The 24827-nt window shown below is 44.5% G+C and overlaps 1 protein-coding gene across 7 annotated transcripts in view; it reads right to left on the bottom strand.

Annotated features, from left to right (window-relative positions):
* The window catches only part of cacnb1 (calcium voltage-gated channel auxiliary subunit beta 1), a 278199-nt gene that overhangs the window by 16084 nt on the left and 237288 nt on the right, over positions 1 to 24827 (bottom strand). For all 7 annotated transcript variants that reach the window (XM_087977770.1, XM_043674847.2, XM_087977771.1 and 4 more), the window contains one exon: positions 8550 to 8701. In XM_087977770.1, coding sequence (XP_087833896.1) covers positions 8550 to 8701 — 152 coding nt within the window. The remainder of the gene's footprint in view (positions 1 to 8549; positions 8702 to 24827) is intronic.

Genomic DNA, 24827 nt, shown 5'->3' on the forward strand with positions numbered 1-24827 from the left:
CCCTCAAAACATTCCTACACTGTCGAATTTGGCCCATCAAGTCCACACTGATCCTCCAAAGAGCATCCCACTCACCTCCCCCACCTTAACCCTACTGCGAATCCTCTTGCAAGGATGCCTGCCTTGAAGAAGTTTTCCTCCTCTCTCTACAAGAATCTCAGGGAGTCCCTCTCCCACTGCAACTCCCAGGTCATTTCCTCTGCCCTGAAGCTCTTCAACCATGTCGTGAAACAAACTCGATTCTATGCTACTCTCTCCCCGCCCCCACCCTCCTCTAGCTTATCTCTCCACGCTTCAGGCTCTCTGCCTTTATTCCTGATGAAGGGCTTTTGCTCGAAACGTCGATTTTGCTGCTTCTTGGATGCTGCCTGAACAGCTGTGCTCTTCCAGCACCACTAATCCAGAATCCCCCACCTTAAAGCTGCATTCCCCGTGGCTAATCTACTGAGCCTGCACATCCATGGACACATTGGGTAATTTAGTCTGGCCAGGCCACCTAACCCTGCACATCACCAGACTATGGGAGGAAACCGGAGTATCTGGAGGAAACCCACGCAGACATGGGGAGAACGGGTAAACTCTGCACAGACAGTTGCCCGATGATGGAATTGAAACCAGATCCCTGGTGCTGTGAGGCAGCAGTGCTAACCACTGAGCCACTCCCAACTCATTTCAGTCACAAAAGGTTTACCCCTTAGCCTTAAAATAACACCCCTGGTTCTGGACTCACCCATCATCAGGAACATCCTTCCTACATTGAACCTGTTTAGTCCTGTTAAAATTTTATAGGTTTCTATGAATGCCCCTTCATTCTTCTCAACTCCAGTAAACACAATCAAAACCGACTCAATTCTTCTCATACATCAGTCCGGCCATCCCTGGAATCAATGGGGTAAACCTTCCTGCACTCCCTTAAGAGCAAGAACATCCTTCATCAGGTAAGGAGAGCAAAACTTCACACAACATTCCAGGTGTGGCCTTATCTATGCACTGTCTACTTACAGCAAGACAACCCTGCTTGAATCCTCTCACAATGAAAATCAATAAATACTGTGTACTGACTTCTCGTTAATATAATCTGACATAAAGTAACCCCTCACGGTAATCATTCAGTATAACTCTGCACTGGAAAACTCTGATACACCAGTAACACACACTAACCTCATTGCAACATCTTCTCTGATACACAGTAATGCCTCACTGAAATCATGTAAACATTTCTAGACCTCTGTAATTGAACAACTCAACACAATATATTACTGGACTATATTTCTAAAAATGTCACACTGGACTTGAAATATTAACTCTTGTTTCTCTCTCCCCAGATGGTGTCAAACCTGCTGAATTTGTCCAGTAATTTCTGTTTCAGAATTCTAGTAGCAGCAGTTTGTTTTAGCTTTTACTTTTGGTTTTGATGTCTGGATTATTTAAATTTTCTACATTTAATATACAAATGAGAACTACTAGTTATACGAAAATAAATAAAAGAATTGCAAATACTGGCGATCTGAAACAAAAAAAAACCCAGAACTTGCTGGTGGAACTCAGCAGGGTTGGGAACATCTTTGGCAGGAAAGCAGAGTTAACATTTCGAGTCCGGTGACTCTTCATCACAACACAGATGCTGCCAGACCTGCTGAGGTTTTGTTTTTGATCTAGTTACACTACCCTTACACATTTCAAATAGCTTATTTGCAGAAAGTTACAAAAGAGACTGTGACTGGGTCAAAGCCGATGTCCCAGATATACCAACAGCAGATTTCGCAACTGAGTAAGCTTTTTCAGCAATTGCACATTCAGACATTAGTGTTAGATCCTGGTGTAAACATGCTCCACCAAAGTATTAACAAAAATGAAGATATGTCTGAAGATAGCACCTTCTCTTCAATTCAACAACATTTTAAATTCATGTAATGCCTTTAGATTAACAAAATATCCTTTACAGGTGCATTATGAAGCAAAATCTGCCATTGAGCCATAACAGGTGACATAAGGGTAGATGGAAAAAGGGTTGGTTGCAAGGAATGTGTTAAAGAAAAGGACAGAGAAAGAGAGAGAGAGAGAGAGACAGGAAGAGAATTCCAGAGTTTAATGCCCAGCCACCAATGATGGAAGGATTAAGATTGGAGAACAAAGGAGCATTCGGCCCCTTGAGCCTGTCCCTGAATTATGGCTGATCGATGGCCTACCTCTATACCTGCTTTTGGTCTATAATCCCTTAATATCCTTCCTTAACAAAAATGTATCTATCTCAGATTTAAAGTTAACAACTGATCCTGCATCCACTGTCATTTGTGGAAAAGAGTTCCAAACATCGACCATCCTTTGAAGGTAAAGGCTCTTCCTGATATCTCTCCTGAACGGCCTGGCCCTAATTCTCAGACAATGCCCCCCAGGTTTAGAATCTCAGTCAGTGGAAATAGTTTATCTTTATTGGCCCTGCCTTTTCCTGTTAATATCCTGAAGACTTAAATCAGACCACCCCTTAACCTTTTAAGTTCTAGAGAAAACAGGCCTCATTTGTATAAGCTTTGCTCATAACCTAACCCCTTAAGTCCAGGCTTCATTCTTGTAAACCTACACTGTACTCCCTTCAAGACCAATCTATCCCTCCCAAGGTGTGGTGCCCACATGTGCCATCCAAATGGGGTCCAACCAGAGGTTTGTATCACTGCAGCATAATATCTCTATCCTTTTAGTGTAGTCCTCTCAATGTAGAGATCAGCATTCCAGGAGCATAGAAACCTTAGAAGGCTGTGGAAAGACATTACATGATTTAACTAGGTAAAAACAAGACTGCAGATGCTGGAAACCAGAGTCTAGATTAGAGTGGTGCTGGAAAAGCACAGCAGCTAAGGCAGCATCCGAAGAGCAGGAAAATTGACCTTTTGGGCAGAAGCCCTTCATAATTAATAGAGGCAGAGTGCCTGCAGGGTGGAGAGATAAATGAGAGGAGGGTGGGGGTGGGGAGAAAGTAGCATAGAGTACAATAGGTGAATGGGGGTGGGGATGGAGGTGCTAGATCAGAGAGGAGGGTGGAGTGGATGGGTGGGAAGGGAGATTGGCAAGTAGGGCAGGTCATGGGGACGGTGCTGAGCTGAAAGGTTGGAACTGGAGTGAGGTGGGGGGAGGGGAAATGAGGAAACTGTTGAAGTCCACATTGATGCCCTGGGGTTGAAGTGTTCCAAGGCGGAAGATGAGGCGTTCTTCCTCCAGGCATCTGGTGGTGAGGGAGCGGCGGTGAAGGAGGCCCAGGACCTCCATGTCCTCGGCTGAGTGGGAGGGGGGGTTGAAATGTTGGGCCACAGGGCAGTGTGGTTGATTGGTGCGGGTGTCCCAGAGATGTTCCCTAAAGATTACATGATTTAAGGCTGGGGTGGGGGGAGTTGCTGGTCATGCAAGGCAATAGGGAACATGAAAATAGGGATGAGCATTTTATCATTAAGCTGTTTCTTAACCAGGAGCATTGTACATCAGTGAGCACAGGGATTATAAGTGAATAAGTCTTGTTGTGAGTCATAACCTCAAGTTTACGAAGGGTGGAATGTGAAAGGCTAGCCAGAACTGTGTTCCCAATTGGGAACTAACAAATTCACAGGTAAGGAGTTCAGCAGTAAATGGGCTACAGAAATGACAGAGTCAAATGATGATATGGAGGTGGGATTGGCGATTGTAGGGATAGGATAGGGATATGGCGGGTAGGGATATGGCAAGGGAAGGTGATGGCCTAGTGGTATTATCGCTGCACTGTTAATCCAGAGACCCAGGGAATGTTCTAGAAACCTTGGTTTGAGCCACAGCAGATGGTGGAACTCAAATTCAATTAAAACAAAATAACTGAAATTAAGAGTTCCCCTTTATTTGGTCTGATCTACATGTGACTCCAGACTCACCGCAATGTGGTTGACTCTTAACTACCTCTTCGGATTGGCAATAAATGCTGCTTAGCCAGTGACATCCTCATCCCATGGGAATGGGAAGAAAATAAAAGATTTGCGGCTGAAAGCTCCTCTCATGATTAAACATGATCCTGACATAAACAGTGGAGCCTGAGACTAGGATAGGAAGCAGTGGGACTATTGAAGATTTGATTGGGATGGAAGGGTACAGTACCTGAGGGGGAAAAGTAGTCAAAGGACAATCTAACAGAGCAGTCTGACATTCTGGAAATTGCTTTCCAGAAGGCATTTGATAAGATGCCACATCTAAGGCCATTGTGGAAAATTAAAGCTCTTTGTGTGTGGGTAACATATTGGCATGGATTAAAGATTGACAGGCTAACAGGAAACAGACAGTAGAAATAAATGGCTCTTTTTTTAGGGTGGCAGGATGTCACAAATGGCGTGCCACAGGGGGTAGTGCTGGGGCCTCAACTCTTTACAATGTGTATCAATGATTTGGGTGAAGCGATTGAGGTAGCCATATTTGCTGACGACACAACGATAGGTGGGAAAGTCATATAGTCAGAGCACAGAAAAGGTCCCTTCGGTCCAACTAGTTCATGCCGACCATCTTCCCGAACTACACTAGTCCCACCTGCCTGCATTTGGACCATATCCCTTCAAACATTTCCTATTCATGGACTTATCCAATTACCTTTTAAATGTTATAACTGTACCCACAGCTACCACTTCCTCTGACAGTTCATTCCACACACAAACCATCCTCTGTGTAAAAAGGTTCCCTCTCACCTTAAAAATATGCCCCCTAGTCTTGAACTCCTCTACCTTAAGGATAAAATGGTTAACCTAACAAACCTAGATTTTTGTTCAATATATCATTTCAGTTGCATATCACTGTAATCTTTTGCTATAAATTCTGGGTCTCATGGTCCTGCTCCACAGCTACCTGACGAAGGAGCAGGGCTCTGAAAGCTAGTGCTTCCAAATAAACCTGTTGGACTATAACCTGGTGTTTTGTGATTTTTTAAACTTTGTCCACTCCAGTCCAACACCGGCACCTCCACATTAGGGAAAAGACTTATGCTCTTCACCTGATCTATGTCCTTCATGATTTCATAGACCTCTATAATGTCGCCTGTCAACCTCCTACACTTCAATGCCCCAGCTAATCCAACCTCTCCTTATAATTCAAACCCTCCATTCCCAGCAACATCCTGGGAAATCTTTTCTGAACCCTCTCCAGTTTAATAATATCTTTCTCTGTCTCTGTTACTTGAGAGCTTTCTCTTGAGCCTACGTTTGGCTTGGTTTTACATTGCCTGTCCTAATGTCTAACGTCAGTCTCTATTTGACAACTCAAGCATGAAGCAGCTTGTTCTTTATCACTTATAGCATCTGCAGTTTTGAGCCTGAAATGTTGTTGTCAGATTTTAACAAGGCATAAATCCATTGTTTACTTGCAAGTATGATGAGGTAAGTTCATAGCTGTAAACATTTATTTAAAAAAGGCAAATACCATGTTATTTCACTGATGTCTTCCAAAGCTGAACAATTCTGAAGTCTGAGACTCAAACTGAATATTATTTTCCATCTTAAATCTTCATAAGTGCAATATAGTTAAACCACACTGAAGAAGTGCAAAGCCTCTCTGAAGATAAAGTAGTTGTCATTTATAGACATGATTTCAATGTGCCAGTTTTGGACTGGGGTGTACAAAGTTAAAAATCACACAACACCAGGTTATAGGACAAAAGGGTAACTAGGGAGAGAGTAGGACCCCTCAAAGATCAGTAAGGTGGCCTTTCTGGAGCCACAGAAAATGGGGGAGATCCTAAATGAATATTTTGCATCAGTATTTACTGTGGAAAAGGATATGGAAGATATAGACTGTAGGGAAATAGATGGTGACATCTTGCATAATGTCCAGATTACAGAGGAGGAAGTGCTGGATGTCTTGAAACGGTTAAAGGTGGATAAATCCCCAGGACCTGATCAGGTGTACCCGAGAACGCTGTGGGAAGCTAGAGAAGTGATTGCTGGACCTCTTACTGAGATATTTGTATCATTGATCGTCACAGGTGAGGTGCCAGAAGACTGGAGGTTGGCAAATGTGGTGCCACTGTTTAAGAAGGGCGGTAAAGACAAGCCAGGGAACTATAGACCGGTCAGTCTGACCTCGATGTTGGGCAAGTTGTTGGAGGGAATCATGAGGGACAGGATGTACATGTATTTGGAAAGGCAAGGACTGATTCGGGATAGTCAACATGGCTTTGTGCGTGGGAAATCACGTCTCACAAACTCGATTGAGTTTTTTGAAGTAACAAAGAAGATTGATGAGGGCGGAGCAGTAGATGTAATCTATATGGACTTCAATAAGGCATTCGACAAGGTTCCCCATGGGAGACTGATTAGCAAGGTTAGATCTCATGGAATACAGGGAGAACTAACCATGTGGATACAGAACTGCCTCAAAGGTAGAAGACAGAGGGTGGTGGTGGAGGGTTGTTTTTCAGACTGGAGGCCTGTGACCAGTGGAATGCCAGAAGGATCGGTGCTGGGTCCTCTACTTTTTGTCATTTGCATAAATGATTTGGATGCGAGCATAAGAGGTACAGTTAGTAAGTTTGCAGATGACACCAAAATTGGAGGTGTAGTGGACAGCGAAGAGGGTTACCTCAGATTACAACAGGATCTGGACCAGATGGGCCAATAGGCTGAGAAGTGGCAGATGGAGTTTAATTCAGATAAATGCGAGGTGCTGCATTTTGGGAAAGCAAATTTTGGCAGGACTTATACACTTAATGGTAAGGTCCTAGGGAGTGTTGCTGAACAAAGAGACCTTGAAGTGCAGGTTCATAGCTCCTGGAAAGTGGAGTCACGGGTAGATAGGATAGTGAAGAAGGCATTTGGTATGCTTTCCTTTATTGGTCAGAATATTGACTACAGGAGTTGGGAGGTCATGTTGCGGCTTTACAGGACATTGGTTAGGCCACTGTTGGAATACTGCGTGCAATTCTGGTCTCCTTCCTGTCGGAAAGATGTGAAACTTGAAAGGGTTCAGAAAAGATTTACAAGGATGTTGCCAGGATTGGAGGATCTGAGCTACAGGGAGAGGCTGAACAGGCTGGGGCTTTTTTCCATGGAGCATCAGAGGCTGAGGGGTGACCTTATAGCGGTTTACAAAATTACGAGGGGCATGGATAGGATAAACAAAGTCTTTTCCCTGGGGTCGGGGAGTCCAGAGCTAGAGGGCATAGGTTTAGGGTGAGAGGGGAAAGATATAAAAGAGACCTAATGGGCAACCTTTTCATGCAGAGGGTGGTACGTGTATGGAACGAGCTGCCAGAGGATGTGGTGGAGGCTGGTACAATTGCAACACTTAAGAGGCATTTGGTTGGGTATATGAATAGGAAGAGTTTGGAGGGATATGGGCCAGGTGCTGGCAGGTGGGATATTTGGTTGGCATGGACAGGTTGGACTGAAGGGTCTGTTTCCATGCTGTACGTCTCTATGACTCTAACACCAATTATAGTCCAACAGGTTTATTTGGAAACACTGGCTTTCAGAGCGCTGCTGATGAATCAGCTGATGAAGGAGCAGCATTCTGAAAGCCAGGGCTTCCAAATAAACCTGTTGGACTACAACCTCGTGTTGTGTGATTTTTAACGTCATTTATAGACGTTGTTTCTGGCAAATGAGATAGCTACTCTTGCTCCACCTGCTGGTTTTAAACACCCTGGTTTGCTTTGTGAAAACAAGATGAGGAATCCACAGACAGATACAGATGGGTTTAATGGGCAAAGGCCTGGCAAATGGAGTACAATGTGGGCAAGTGAGAAATCTTGGCCACAAAGAATAAAGAAGAAGCATATTTTCTAAAATAGTAAGAGGTTACCGAGCCTTGAGAAGCAGCAAAATCTAACCTAGTGCATGAATCACATAAAAGTACAACAAATAATCAGGAAAATTAACAGGATGTGATGGTTTATTGCGAGGGGAATTGAATGCAGGAGTAGGAAGGGTATTCTACAATAAGGTATTGCTGAGACTGCACCTGGAGTACTGTGTACAGAGCTGGGCACTGCACTTATGGAAGGAGGTTAATGAGCTGAAAACAGTTCAGAGAAAGTTTAAAATGAGCAGACTGCCTTTGAGGAAAGGCCACACAGACTGGGCCTGTATCCTCTGGAGTAGAGAATGAGAGGTGACTTAACTGAAACTCAAAAACCTGAGGGGATTTGACCAGGTCGGGGTCAAAAAGATGTTTCCCCTCGTGGGGAAATCTAGGAGTAGGGGTCATAGTTTAAAAATAGAGGGTGCCCATTAAGACAGATGAGGGGATATCTTTTCTCTCCGAGGGCTGAGTGTCTTTTGGAATTCCCTTCCCCAAAAGGCAGTGGATGCAGAATCTTTAAATATTTTTGAGGCTGAAGTTGATCTTTGTTGATGACCAAAGGGACTGAAAGGTTATTGTGATATGAAGGGTTGTAGAGTGGAGGTTAAAATCAGATCAGCCCCCAATCTAACTGATTGGTAGAACAGGCTCGAAGGGCCGAATGGCCTACTCTTGTCCCTTATTTGTCTGTTGGAAAGAAATTAAAGGCAATTATAGGCATTGAACTTGAACACACTTCTGAAGTTTCTTACCTTGGGTGAAGCGATCTTTATGTAGACTATAATTGGGGCCAGAGAGGTCTTGGCAAGTTGAGCAGGATGATTAATGGTATCTGCATCAAGAGCCACCAACTGTAATGTCCTAGCCAGTTCAAAAATACGTTCAATCTCACTCTGTACTTCAGCTACAGGGAAAGAGTCAAAATTAAGGCACTTTTACTAACATACAATAAAAGTAGCAAACGCAGTTCCAATCCTGCAGTCCCCTTTGAGAAAGCTTTGTGTCCCTCCATGCTCACATTGGTTCTGCCTCCTCTTTAAGAAGTAAAATGCATATTGTAGTCATGACAGAGCCAATAGTGCTAGCTTGCTGTCATTAGTCTGGATCATATGGAGGCCTTTCCTTCGGTTTCAACACAAAACCATTAGCCAAAATGGCGATCTCTAAAAGGAATCAGATCCTCTCTGTTTACAGGACAAAGTGGATTCAGTGGCTTTGTTTCTTACTTAATTCTACATCTCAGATTACGGACTTGACCATCACACAATGTTTGTCAAATGGCAATAATGATGGAATCCCAATCTCCCTCCCGTTCCCATCGGAAGGTGCTGACGTTTTGATGAGGGACAGCTCTAAACACACAAGGTGCCTACAGCATCCAGTTCACACAAGGGTCTTCAAGTATGTGCTTGACAGCAAATGTCAACATTGTGTGACCTGTTCCTGCCAAATTCGATTCTTGTACTTACCCACAGCACTCTCTGCATGCTAATCAGGATGAACAAACCGAATGAGTTTCCCTTCTCAGTACAGTGCGTCTGACAGCAAAAGACTTGCTTGTCTCATGGATAGTATTAGCTAACTGGGCACAGGCTCAAGATAAAAGCATCTGCTCCTGATAGTTGGGTAAGTCTCTTGAGTCCATGAGATTTCATTAACTCTTCCTTTCTCAGGCCTCACTTGGGCTGTCTGAGTATAAAGCTGTCAGTTTTCTTTTTCTACTCCTGTTTCCTTGCACCCCTCAGGGCAGTGACTCATTCTGGGTTGCCGTTTAGTGTTTGCCCTCCAGAACCTTGTTCAAATGTCTGTTCTGCCTAAGCACTGACACCAAGTGTTGGCAAGATACTGAACTGCGAGACTATCAGAGCCAAGTTCTGGCTTGGAGTTTGATTCGGGTGCTTCCCTTGCAGAGAGAACGCAGACCAACTATTCATCTAGATGTGGAACACACCCGAATGTACTGAAGCTTATGTGAGTCTTGTGGTGCTGTGGGCAACGCCCCTGCCTCAAAACACTGAACTCCCTCCACAGCGGATCTTTGATTGAGGAAGAAGCATTCACAACATTGCCAACGCAGGTCAAGTGCCAGTCTGCATATTGTCCAACAGCTGCCAGTGGTAAGACTGAGGGAGATTCCTGGTCAAGTAGGAGAAAGTGAGGATGCTGGAGATCAGAATCGAGAGTGTGGCGCTGGAAAACCACAGCTAGTCAGGCAGCATCCGAGGAGCAGGAGAATCGACATTTCAGGCATAAGCCCTTCATCAGACATTTTCCTGATGAAGGGCTTATGCCTGAAACATAAGTTTTCCTGCTCCTCGGATGCTGCCTGACCTGCTGTGCTTTTCCAGCACTACACCCTCGACACGAGATTCCCGGTCAACTATTGCAACGAAAAGGAAGTTGGAGTCTCTAGTGTCACGATCCAGATTTCCAAACTACCACATGTATGTAAAAGGTTTGTGTTGTCACAGTAAAGTGTACCTGAGTGAACTGTCATACACCATCACTGCATACTTTCCAGTCAAAATCACTGCTGAGGAAGACAATCTTCTTTTCCCAGGGCTGCCAGTCAAGAATTAAAGGCTCTGGGTCAAGTGCTGAGAAATGGAATGAGAATAGACAGTCCTTGGTTTTGACCAGCACAGAGTTGATGGGCCGAAGGACCCCTTCCTATGCTGTAGACCTCTATGACTCCCAGCTAATCTGACTGCAGTAATAATGAGGAGAACATGAGAACTACAGATGCTGGAGATCAGAAACGTCGATTCTCCTGCTCCTCGGATGCTGCCTGACCTGCTGTGATTTTCCAGCACCATTCTCTCGACTGCAGTAAGAATGACTCTCGCCAATGAACGTACAATTGTGTCGCTCACCAAAGTATCCCCTGAGCCACACTGCAAACCAAAATGGCACCACAAAACAGGCATTCCAAACCAAATTTCTAAATTACGTTGTGCTAAATTACACATAGGCACAAATTAAACATGGTCACACGTTCCCTGTAGTGCCTGTTCTCTGTGTTAGTTTGTCCCAATGCTCTGATGCAGTGCTCGCCCAGGGGTTTTAACATGGCCCACTGACTTTCAATGAGGGACACTGCAGATGGATGAATACCTCAAGCAGCTCTGGGCCTTAAGGTTTAGCTTTGGACAGAGTGCATACACAGCTGAGGTCTACGCTGGCTTGTTGACAGCTAACAGCAGGGCCTCTGGCAGAGTAACTGAGCTGGGAGGCTCCCCGTTGGCCTTCCTGACAGAGGTCAGTGGGTCCCTTTCCTGTGAAACCATGGCCAGTCTCCCCCAGAGCACGGCCTCAGTGACCCAATCTGCCCGAGCACAAAGCGATGAATTTCTGTGGCACCATCTGACCAGCGTATTCCACCGTCATGTCTGAACCTGTACGGCAGCAAGCTCAGCTTCCACTCAGACGTTGGCTTTCTGCTCCAGTGGGAGTTGCACCATTGGGTATCGGACATTGCATTAATGACTAGGTCAGTGTGTGAATGGAGCTGATCTCCTCTTCCACGCTGGTAAGGGCAGAATCCGAACTCTGTGTAAGGCCCTGTGCTATGTTGGTACTAGAGCCCTTCAGGCTCCTTAACAGCGAGGTTTCTTGATTAGTTCTCATTGCATCAAAGTACACCGAGTTTGTGCTGGATTAGCATTCCTTTGTCGGCTGTCCCATTGAAGTCCTCATTGAACCTGTATATGGTCTCGCCCTCTGGTGAACTGATACTTGCGCTGTTCTTGCCCCCTGTGTTGGCTGCAGTATGCTCATAGCCAAATACCATGTACAGTCTGCCTCTGATCTGTCCTCTAACACAGGCACAGCATCAGATTCCAAGCTGGGTACTGAGTGAGCGAAATGATTGCATGGTGCTGTGCCTGCATCATCTCTCTCGTGTTGCTGTTCCTCCACTGCTCACTCAGGCAGTAACTCATGGGTATTCGGAAGAAAAAAAGGCACAAGGGGAAGGTAATGGTAAGGGGAGAGCGATGGAAGAGTTTTTACATTTAACTAATCCCCAGTTTGTAAATCAGAAGTGATTCTGGGATGTGGAAGTGGATGTGAGAGGGAGGAGTAGATATAAGGATAGATGCTTTCATTGGTTTCAGACTGATTGCTGGCCATGGTCTTGGCAGTAGGTGCCTCATTAATCGCCAACACCATCTGACCCATGGAGTTGGACATACAGGAATGCCCAACACCCTCCAATAGTGCATTCACCATGTCCGGCACAAGAGACTGCAATATCTCAGTGGCTGCGTGCAGTCTCTGATTGTCATGGTTGAATAGCAGGCAGTGTCCACATAAAGCAAAACCTGGAAATCGTCCTGCCTTAGACCAAGGAGTATCATTTGTGATGTACAATGCCAGGCAATGACCATTGTCAACAAGACAGAAACCAACCTTTGCCTCTTGATATTCAGTGGCGTTATCATCGCTGAATCCCTCACTATCAAACTCTTGGTGGTTATCATTGATCAGAAACTGAACTAGACCAGCCATATACAGTGACTACAAGAACAAGTCACACTAGGAATCTTGCCGTGAGTAACTCAGCTCCTTAGCCTACAATGCACAACTCAGAATAAGGATGGAATTTCTCTATTTGCCTGGACGAATTCAACTCTAACAAGATTCAAGAAGTTTGACACCACCCAGAGCAAAGCATCCTGGTTGATTGACATCTCCACCGCCTTTGCCACTGAGACATGATGGCAAATAATGTGTCTCATCGACAAGAAGCACCGCAGTAACTCACCAAAGTCTGTCTGACAGTACCGTGAAAACCCATGCCCAAGAGCATCAAATGCATGGCAATGCCTCCACCTTCAAGTTCCCCTCCAAGCCACACCACCATCTGACTTGGAAAGATATCGTTATTCCTACCCTGTCACTGAGTCAACTCCCTTCCTAACAGCACTGAGGGTGTTCCTACCCCCTGTGGACTGCAGCATTTCAAGAAGGCAATTCACCAACATCTTCAATTAGGGAGGGCAATGCCCACAGGCAATGGACTAGCCTGCAATGCCCACATCTCATACACCAGTAAGGATGAGTATACGCAAGCTGTGATATTTGCAGCAACAGTACGTCTGAGCTGAACCATATGAACAGTAAATACAGGTTCTGATGGTTAACCACTGTTGAGAGGTGGAGGTGTTAGCAATTGACCACTGACTGAGGCTTATAGTGCAACTGGATTTGATAATGCATAGAATCCATAGTACATGGAAACAGGCCATTCGGCCCAACCCGACACTCTGAAGAGCATCCCACCCATCTCCATAATGCTTCATTTCTCACAGCCAATCTACCGAACCTGCACATCTTTGGACCATGGGAGGAAAGCAGAGCACCCCAGAGGAAGCTCCACCGAGAGTGGAATTGAACACAGGTCCCTGGTGGGGTGATGCAGCAGTGCTAACCGCTGAGCCACCATGACAACCTCTATTTGCTGACAATGTCTATTTGTCTTGCAGCATTGTACCCAGTCAGTCGGAGCTGGATTCCTTACGCTGCCTGTGAGGTCTATCTGCTCCCACTGCCCTTTGAGGTACGCTTAGACAGTTGCTTGTCAATGCAGGACATCCATCCACCTCCTCAATAACACCTCTGACGCAGCGTTCAATAAACTTTCAAACACAAGCTCTCCTATGTTGTGCCATTTGCCAGGACAAACCCATTTACTATGTGACTGCGTGCACCAGTATCCAATCACAGTGCACCCCCAGTAAAAGGGATGTACGCCACTGTTAACCTGCTCTGGATAATTTGGAGTGGTAAGACACTAAGATTTTGCACTTCCTGCTTACATGTGGAGCATTTCAATCACCAAGCATGTTTAAGGTGGGGGGGGGGGTCATTTCAATCACCAAGCATGTTTAAGGTGGGGGGGGGGCGGGGAGGTTGAGAGTGCAATCAAATTTAGATTTTCCTTTACTTTTCCATCATCTATTTACCCAGGGGACTGTGTCAAACCATATGCCTTTATTTCAAACAAGCTCCGTCTTCAGTCGATAACATCATTAACACCTGGCATGTCGGATTTCCCCAATGCAAATAGTGACATGTAAAATAGACAGCTTCTGAATTAACAGTATATCAGAAAAACCAACAGAGAAAATTCAGTAAAAGCAGGTTTATAAAATCTCTCTATATTAAATGAATATACAGTACCTGTTTTGATTTCTGCAAATTAAACATTTTCATTTCTGTAACTAGACAATTCATGATCTCTGCATTCACTTTAGGTTGTTTATACATTATAGAACATCCTTTTGCATGCTCAAATCCATGGCATTTTCTGCATCTTGTTTTCTGCATGCCTGATATGAACACATTTCCTGCATGCCTGGTGATAATGCATATTCTGCATACCTCATGGTAATGCATGCCCTGCAAGTTTTTAATGCATGTCTGTTGGTAATGCATTCCTTGTATGCTAGAAAGTAATGCATTTTCTTCATGCAAAGTAGTAACGCATTCACCCCGTATGGGTCAAAAAGTTGGAGGTATTCTTTGTGGTAAGACAGCAGTATCTGCATGCTGGATGTGAAGTTGCTGTATGCATGCTGAATGGCAAGGTGTTAACTGCTGGTTAACTGTGGTGTAGTGCTGCATGCTAATGGACAATATGTGGAACAGACTGCACAGCAGCGCACTCAGGTGCTGCAGCAGACAGGTTACACTGGCAAGGGAGCCACATGCATCTGTGAGAAAGGGAGAAAACTTGAGACAAACAATGCAGAAAGGTCAAGGGGTGACTGAGGATAGTCTAAATTTCAAACATTGAAATTATGGCTAAACCCATCCTTTATTCTAATCACTGAAACGCTGGGTTCAGAGGAAGAGTCGATGGTATATCTATCATTCACTCTTGTTAAGAAAAGCTCCGTGAACATCTCGGTGCTGGGTCTTACTAATTCTATTTAAATTTTCAGGTTACCAGAACAACATTTGAGGCTCAAGTTTCTTTATGCTTAGAAGAAACGTATCACGAATGATCAATGACTGATTATCACCTGTAATTTTCCTGCCTACTTTTCATTCCTGCTCTCCCGAATGCATTTGGTCATGTTGGATTAGCTTTTCCTGTGTGGGGAAGATGATGATGTAGTGGGAATGTCACTGGACTAAGCAATTAAGAAGTCGAGAGTGTGGTGCTGGAAAAACATAGTAGGTCAAGCAGCATCTGAGGAGCAGGAGAGTTGACGTTTTGGGCAAAAGCCCTTCATCAGGAAACTAAGGGTTTTCCTGATGAAGGGCTTTTGCCCGAAATGTCAACTCTCCTGCTCCTCGGATGCTGCCTGACCTGCTGTGCTTTTCCAGCACCATACTCTCAACTCTAATCTCTAGCATCTGCAGGCTTCATTTTTGCTGGTAATTAAGAAGCCCAGGCTAATGCTGCTAGTATATGGGATCAAATCTGGGATTGGTATCAATAATGGTGACCATGTAACAATTTGCAAATACCTGTCTGGTTCAACAGTGGTCCCTTCCTTGGAAAGGAAGTTCTTAGATAGTGCGACTCCAGACCCAGGGAAAGGTGGGTGAATCTTAAGTGCCGTCTGAAACAGGCAAGCAGGGTAGTTACGGAGAGGCAACACCCTTGACAGTGATACCCACATCACAATGCAGTTCCACAGATGCTTGTGGTCACATTTCAAAGATGAGCTTAGTCTGTTAATTGTTGCTCAGCTAGCTGGCTCTGGGATGCAGCACAGCTAATCTGTTCTGCCCAGCAAGAATAATTGGATAGTGATTGCTGGTGAAAGGTTTGGCTGAACTTTCCTCTTCCTAACCCAGGGCTGCTGACAACAGCTACTTTCACATGAGTGAGATAACTTATCACATATTAATTAGACCCTGGCCTTTGTGAAATGTAGACCTACGTACCAGCCCCATCCCTCCCTGCTTTGATTAATCTGCTCTCAGCCCTTTACAAGAGCATCATGGGAAGAGAAGTCAGTGTTTTAATGTCTCATTGTGAAATCCAGCTACAGTTGGAAATAACAGAGAGATGACTAGTGAGCTTGGGACTCAGCAGTGTTGGCTGGGCTCAATTAATACTTCATTCGATGGAGATAAACAATGGCCACCCGTTGCTCACCTCAGTTACATACATTTTCGGATAAACTGTCAGGCATTTTTATGGGACAAACCCTTACTCAAGATGTCAATTAATTGCATGATCTGTTAACACTGACTCTGTCTAAACTCAAAACCAATTCTGTCAATTTCTTACTTGCCATGTTTCAGGTTTGACTCGACTGTATCTGCAGAGCCAAATTATCTTCCAATGTCTATGGAAGTTTCACGTTATTGAGGAAGAGGGTCTCAGCACAGGTCTCTACCACCTGCTCTAAAAACAGATTTTTTGAAATTGCTTTAATCATCTCACATCATCACTGACGTACAATCAGACGCGTGGGCCACGAACATGGATTTATTTTTTTCAAAGCAAATTGTGATATCACTGCAGTCAAATTTTAATTTTGTTACCTTTAATATATTCTCTCTTTAGTTTCTCTCTTTAGTTCATGAATGTCAATACACTGTCCCGTGAAGAGCAGTTAAGTCAATGTAGGTCAATTTGTGACCTCCCATGGTTCACGGGGCTTATAGAGAGTCATACAGCACAGAAACAGACCTTTCAGTCCAACTCGTCCATGCCGATCAGGAATCCTGAACTGAACTGGTCCTATTTGTCTGTTGCTGGCCCACATCCCTCTAAATCTTTACCTTTCATGTACCTGTCCAAAAGCCTTTTAAATGTTGTAACTGTATCCACCTCTGGCAGCTCATTCTATACGCACACCACCCACTGTGTTGACCCTTGGGTCCCTTTTAAATCTTTCCGTCTCACCTTAAACCTACGCCCTCTAGTTCTTGACTGCCCTAATCTGGGGAAAACACCTTGGCTTTTCACCCTATTTGTGTCCTTTGTGATTTTATAAACCTCTATAAGGTCACCCTTCAGCTTCCGACACTTCAGGGAAAGAAGTTCTAGCCTATTGGAGTGGCACAGTGGCTCAGTGGTTAGCACTGCTGCCTCACAGTGCCAGGGCCCCAGGTTTGATTCCTGCTTTGGGTGACTGTCTGTGTAAGGTTTGCACATTCTCTCTGAGTCTGCGTGGCTTTCCTCCGGGTGCTCCAGTTTCCCCACACAATCCAAAAAATGTGCAGGCCAGGTGAACTGGCCATGCTAAATTGCTCATAGTGTCAGGTGCATTAGTCAGGGGTGAATGTAAGGGCATGGATAGGTTACTCTTTGGAGGGTCGGTGTGGACTTGTTGGGCCGAAGGGCCTGTTTCCATACTGTAGGGCATCTAAGCTACCCAGCCTCTCCTTATAACTCAAATCCTCCTGTCTCTATAACACCTTGTAAATTTTTTCTGTACTCTTTCTAGTTTAACAAGATCCTTCCTATATCAGAGCAACCAGGATTGTACACAATATTCTAAAAGTGGCTTCACTTGTATAGCTGCAATATGACGTCCTAACTCCTTTACTTCATTCTCTGACTAATGAAGGTGAGTGTGTCAAACACCTTCTTCTCTGCCCTATCTACCTGTGATGCCACTTTCAAGGAACTATGTACCTGCTATCCTAGGTCCCTCTGTTCAACAATACTCCCCAGGGCTCTACCATTAACTGTATAAGCCCTGCTCTGGTTTGTCATTTCAAAATGCCACACTTTGCATTTATTTAAATAAAACTCCATCTGCCTCTTCAGTGGAAATCAGTGTGTACCGTCTACAAGATTCACTGCAAGAACTCACCAAGGCTCCTCCGACAACTTCCAAACCTGGGACCCGTACTGCCTAGAACAACAAGATCAGCAAATGTGTGAAATGCCTCCCACTGCCACAATTTCCCTCCAAGCCACACGCTATCCTGACTTGGAGAGATATCGCTGTTTCTTCGCTGTTGCTAGGTCAATATCCTAGCAACGTCCTAATATAATCACCTTGGGCCCCAGGTTCGATTCCAGCCTCGGGCAACTGTCTGTGTGGAGTTTGCACATTCTCCCCGTGTCTGTGTGGGTTTCCTCTGGGTGCTCCGGTTTCCTCCCACAGTCCGAACGATATGCAGGTCAGGTGAATTGGCCACGCTAAATTGTTCATAGTGTTAGGTGCATTAGTCAGAGGGAAATGGGTCTGGGTGGGTTACTCTTCGGAGGGTCGATGTGGACTGGTTGGGCCGGAGGGCATGTTTCCACACTGTAGGGAATGTAATCTAATCTAAAATGAAACTCCTTGGACCAGCAGTGTTGCATATTCCTAAACAACAAGCAAAAACTCAAAATCAAGAGGCAGGGCCCTATAAGACAGTGGTCTTGATGGAACAGATGGCATTTGCGGCTTCTGTTCCACGCTACGTTTCGGTGACACTAATGATTTCCCTCCAGCTCGGGACATTGGGCTGAGTGTCTTTAATGCCTCACCTGGCATGGACAGGACAAAATTCCCTGTCTGTCCTTGATATCCAAGGGATTTCCCAACTGAAAGCAAAATAAACCCGCAAGAGGAGCTTGTTCGGAACCACCTTTACTTCTGCCATTGTTTTTGCATTTACATGCCAAAGGATAAGTCAAATCAAGCCGGGTTCTCATTCAAATAGAGATTTGAGGAGAACAGCTACAGCCTTAGGTAAAGTCAGGACTTGCTGCAAGGGATGACAAGCAACTTGAGGCAGACAAATAGACACACAGACACTTACAGGTAAGACACAAGGTAATGGAATGGGTTACATGTTATGGTAAGATATACATACCCAGTACATCTGAGGAGGAAGGAGAATAGTGATGGAGTGAGAGAATGAGAGAGAAAAATCCAAGACAGTCAGTTTATAATGTCCAAAGCATGCTCCACAGCAGTATTTATTAAAGTTTAGATTAGAATTTATCAGTAAATTTGAGCAGATTTGATGAAGATGCCCTGTTAATTATCACAATTGTTGCATTAATATTTTTATCACCTTGGGGTAAAATACAAAGGTGTCAATTTTTCCCACTGTAATTAGAGAGAGAATAGCAATGACTGAAAAGTTAACTTGACCTTGTTCAAAGATCTGTTGTGTATTTCCAACATTTTCTATGTTTATACATTCATTGGCTCTTAATTTGAAATCAGTTAATTTGAATGAGCAGAAAGTACAAACTGTTAACAATGTTTACTTTTATTTATGATGTTTCGTTGTTATTTTCATACAAAAATCGTATCAAATTATCAGCAATGGATACTGGACATAATACTGATGCGACAATCTCAGTCTTTATTAAGTTGACTCTGCATTGAATTAAATTTTGTCTTTCATTCCTGCCACAAATTCTGATTCTCTCTCTCTCACTCTGGCAATTATTCTGAGTCTGAACTAGGCTTTGCAACATTGCTGTTATGTTTAATCAGAAATGAAGTTCCAACTACCTTTCTATGCAATCACTAGGAGTACCCATTCCCACCTCCATAACATTATCCAACTCTGCCTTTGCTCAGCTCATCTCCTACTGAAATCCTCAGCCAGAACTTGTCACCTCTTGACTTGATCACTCCAATCTGCACCTGGCTGCTCTCCAAATATTGTGCTATATGTAACCATGGTGATATCCCCATACTAGAAGATGCTGGAGATCAGAGTCGAGAGTGTGGTGCTGGAAAAGCACAGCAGGTCAGGCAGCATCCGAGGAGCAGGAGGATTGATGTTTTGGGCATAAGCCCTTCATCAGGAAAGTGTCTGATGAAGGGCTTATGCCTGAAATGTCTATTCTCCTGCTCCTCAGATGCTGCCTGACCTACTGTGCTTTTCCAGCACCACACTCTCGACTCTGATCTCCCCAAACCTCTGCTGTCTCTGCCCTAAAGCCCGTTCATCCATTATCCCAGTGCATGCTGATTGATATTAGCTCCAAGTTAAACACGATCTTAAAATTCTCATCCTCATTTTCAAATCTCAACATGGCGCTGCTTCCACTTATTTCTAGGGTGGAATTTTATTGAAGCATCATAGAGTCCCACAGCATGGAAACAGACACTTCAGTCCAACTAGTCCATGCCAAACATAATTCTAAACTAAACTAGTCCCACTTGCCAGCTCCTGGCCCATATCCCTCCAAACCTTTCCTATACATGTACTTATTCAAATGTCTTTGAAACATTTTAACTGTACGCACACCCACCACTTCCTCAGGAAGTTCATTCCCACACGTGAACCACACGCTGTGTAAAAAATTTGCCTCTTATGTCTTTTTTAAATCTCTCTCCTCTCACCTTAAAATTATACCCCTTTGTCTTGAAATCCCCCACCCTAGGGGTAAAAAGACACCTCTATCTATCCCCTTCATGATTGTATAAACTTTTATACAACCTCCTAGGTTTCAGTGAAAAACGTCTCAACCTGTCCCGACTTACTTTATAACTCAAACCTTCCATACCCGGCAACATCCTGGTAAATCTCTTCTGAATCCTCTCTGGTTTAATAATATCCTTCCAACAGAACTTCAAGCTGGCTGGAGAATGGAGGAACACATGCTGTTTTGACCAGGCCAGCACATATCAAAGAGGGTGCAGGGAGGCTACAGAGGAATCTTCTCCCTGAATTAAAGAGTCTTGGGGGATGGGTTGGGGTGGGGGTGGGGGAATAGTGATGATGCCAGAAGTCACCTATGAAAAGAATTGCCACTCCATAAAAGGCTGACTTATCAGCAATTACCATGGTAGGAGGCCAGAGCTGCTGATAGGATCACACCCCTCAGAGTCCCAAGATTGCAGAGGGCCCAGGACAGAGGAAGGCGATGTCAGGGAGGTGGGGTTGTTAGATGTTGTGGTGAGAAGGGATGGGGTCGACGGTGTTCGAAGAAAGAATAATGTTGTATCTCACAGAGGGTACCCTCTTGCTCAGTGTCCTCCCCCCCCAGTCAGAAACATATTGCCTTTGATAAAGGGATCCTCTCACTGAGGGAACAAACTGTCTACAGGGGAGCAGCTATCGTCAATACTGCATTAGCTGAGGGTTAGTCCCAGTGAAGACAGAATGAGGTCTTTGAGCGTTCCTTAATTGTCACCTATGGGCCTCAATTGGCAACAATCAGGATGGTCAACCATACTCAGAGTGTGGCAGTGTCTGGGTATGACACCCCTACATCTAATTCTGTGTCCTTCTCACCTGAGGACAGATGATTTCACTGCTAATCTCTTCCAGCCCTAAAACCTTCCATGGTACCTGCACTTCTCTAATTCTTACACCTTGAGCATCCTTGAATCGAGTCATTTTATTACTGGCAGCCATGCTTTTAGCTGCCAAGTTCCCCAGCTCTGCATTTCTTCCCTAACACTAGTCCATTTCTTCTGAAAGAGGCATCTCTTTGACCAAGCTTCTGCTCACTGGCCCCAAGATCTCCGTGACTCGGCAACAAATTGCTTTGATAATAATCCTGTGAGACACAGCTGGACATTTTATTATGTTGAAGGTGCTAAATAAATGTAAGTTGCAGCTATTCCTGTTGAGGGGTGAAACTAAAATCTTATTGAGATGGGCTTTACACTTTAAGTTTTCCTGAGATCTTAAAGCCATGAGCCTTACTTTGACGTGAACGTAGTTTTGATACTTTACAGATTGCCGTTTTGAAAAATGATGAAAAGTGGAGTATGTAGAGAAATAGAGAATGATATAAAATGATATAAAAGGTGCGAAACAGGCTATTTGGCCCATTCTGCCTGTGCCAACACTTGGAACGAGCTATCGAATGGATAGGATAATCCTTTACTTAGGGGCAAAAACGGGGTAAAAACAATGACTGCAGATGCTGGAAACCAGATTCTGGATCAGTGGTGCTGGAAGAGCACAGCAATTCAGGCAGCATCCGAGGACAGGCAAAATCGATGTTTTGGGCAAAAGCCCTTCATCAGGAATAAAGCAGGGCTTTTGCCCGAAACGTCGATTTTGCCTGTCCTCGGATGCTGCCTGAATTGATGTGCTCTTCCAGCACCACTGATCCAGAATCCTTTACTTAGGGGCTCCTAGTGAACAGATCGGACAAGGAAACAGTCAAAGCACATGTCTGAGATTCCCATTGTGGCCAGATGTTGTTGGCAGTGCATGTCTGAACTGTACACGTGAAAGGTAGGCAGAGGACGGGATATGGACGAGAAATGGAATGACACTCCCTGTAACCGTGAGCATGGGTTGTGCACTCTCCTATTGTTGACATCCCCGTTTCCACGGTTACTTAGCTCACCGATTTTAAGAAAACCTCATAGGCCAGTGTATGCTGGTCTTATGTTTCACAAGAACAAATGTCAGAACATCTCTCTGCCTGATACCCGCTCTTATGCTCCTCCATCTCAATCCTTGTTCCTCCACTTCCACTAAGTACACACACTCATGCTGTGAGAAGGGGAGGGTCTAAGTTCAATGAGGAAGTGTGCTATATGTATATGTGCCTGTTAACCACAGTACTGGCACGGCTTTTACAGTTTGCTTGTAGGTTTAGACATTTTTATATTACATGGGGTAGGCATGATATTGAAACAGCAATAGGAAATGAAGGAAAGCCACATAAAGCCTTGGTTAAATTCTTGAAAAGCAATTGACAAGTGAGCCAAGATCTCACTGCTCCAAAACCCATTGTGGATTTTCCTCTGGAAACTCCCCTGGGACCATCACATTGGGAAACGAGAGAGTGAAGGAGAAAGAAACATGGGACAGTCATGTGAAACTGTAGGAGCCAACTTGAAGAGCTGCCTTGGGCCTGGGAGATCTCCCCGCTGCCAGTTTAAATCCTTTCCTCTCTGTCACTTGCGACAGGAGATAATCACTAACATACAAAGTGCTCTCTCTATCGCAGACAGTAAAAATAGACGAATGAAAGGAACAAGCAAAAGATTTATTATGGGACAAGGTCAATCTAGGACACCAAAAGAATAGGTTTCTCCAAAACCTTTCATCATTAGGAATCAGCTCTGTGGGTTGACTCTACACAACATCCTACTTGTATGCTTCCTCTGTGTAGATCTTGCAGACCTGACTTGACATTACAATCACACCATGATTTGACCATGGGGGCTTTCTGACTTGTACTCTCCAGTGAGAACCAATGGTGCATATTTAATTTGCCACTCCCTGCCCTGCATCAATGTGACTAATTGAGTATTGACGAGGAGAAAATGAGGACTGCGGATGCTGGAGATCAGAGTCAGAGAGTGTGGTCCCCAACACCCAGTGGCCGAACACTTTAACTCCCCCTCCCACTCCACCAAGGACATGCAGGTCCTGGGCCTCCTCCACCGCCAAACCCTAATCACCCGATGCCTGGAATACCTTGGGATCCTCCAACCACACAGGATGAATGTGGATTTCACCAGTTTCCTCATTTTCCTTCCCCCCCACCTTATCCCAGATCCAACCTTCCAACTAGGCACCGCCCTCTTGAACTACCTGTCCATCTTCCTTCCCACCTATCCACTCCACCCTCCTCTGTTGCTGTGTCCCATCACCCCCAACCTTCATCTACCTATCACATTCCCAGCTACCTTCCCCCCCAGCCCCACCCCCCTCCCATTCATCTCTCAGACCCCCCAGCCCACAAGCCTCATTCCTGAAGAAGGGCTTATGCCCGAAACATCAATTCTCCAGCTCCTCAGATGCTGCCTGACCTGCTGTGCTTTTCCAGCACCACACTCTTCTACTCTAATTGAGTATTCAGTCTACAATGACTCACTGTAGTTCCCTTTCGAGAAAGAAAACTTCAACAACTCTGCAATACAATGGTCAACATGGTGTCTGGAACATGCTAGAGCAAAAAAAAAGCTTTTAACGTATCCACATTGAGCTAAAGATTATGGATAAATCATTAGTTACTACGCTTAAGGGGGAAATAGAAATCTAACGACAGTACACCAATTGCATACCCCATTTTTATTAATAAACCAGGGCCTGAGTTGATTGTGCCCTTTCATGAGATGTGCTACCTCAGATTAACCTGACGTGGGTGGCATATATATGTGACCCCTACCCCCAAAAAGGCCGCCAGAGTCCAAGGGTTCTCATAGAGTCCTACAGCACAGAGACAGGCCCTTGGACCCAAACTGGTCCATGCCGACCAAAATGACCAAATTCTCCACATCAGTGATATCACCAGAACTGCCTGGAAACTCTATACTGATCACATTTGATGAATTTTTTAAAAAAAATGACTTAAATGGACAGCGGGCCAGGAACAGGTGGACTAAAAGTATATTGTCCAAACTACAAGACTTTCCCTGTAGCTTAATATTTTGAAGTTTTGCTTGGCTGGTATGAACCAACGTAAGGACGCTCTGTTCTAAGGGTCACTGGATTTCTCTTCACAGATGCTGCCAGACCTGCTGAGCTTTTCCAGCAACCTCTGTTTTTGATAAGGACACCACGATTTGGTTTGTAGCACAGGAAACCTCTCACAGTAGCCTAATGCTTAAGCATTCAATGATCCCAATCATTTCTGACTCCCCAGTTTCCTGCCTTGAGTAATAGCAGTCACCATGGTCCCAGAGGTCCCATCTCTCATTAGAGAGCGACATGTGAGTTTAACCTGAGGGTCATCACGCCTCAGGTGAGGGGAGAGGTGAGAAGGCGAGTCCTTCTTAGCAACCAATGCAGGAATTGAACCTACATTGTTGGCCTTACTCTGCAATGCAAGCCAGCTATCCAATCAACTGAGCTAACCAACTCCCCCTATTGAGCAATCATCTGTAACTGCATGTTGTGGACATTGACATGAGCAAGTGGTGATAGTTTGGAGTGCATCAGATGCAGTTTTAAGAAAGCAATTGCATCAAGAAATTATGTGAAAAATTATGTTTTTAATGTGAAAACTATGACTGGGTCTTTTGCAGATTTCGTTTCAACATTCTTTTTAAAATTAGTTTCCAAATGCAATTGTATCATTCTTTTTAAACGGTAGGAGGAGGCAATTGCATTTGGAAACTAATGGCAATATTGTCAGTGACAAATAAAAAGCCAGTAATACCTTCTCCTGGCTTTAAGTG

This window comes from Chiloscyllium plagiosum, unplaced genomic scaffold (assembly GCF_037043375.1).
Source record: "Chiloscyllium plagiosum isolate Xiang-an unplaced genomic scaffold, Cpla_swu_hap1 HiC_scaffold_32, whole genome shotgun sequence".
Lineage (NCBI taxonomy): Eukaryota > Metazoa > Chordata > Chondrichthyes > Orectolobiformes > Hemiscylliidae > Chiloscyllium > Chiloscyllium plagiosum.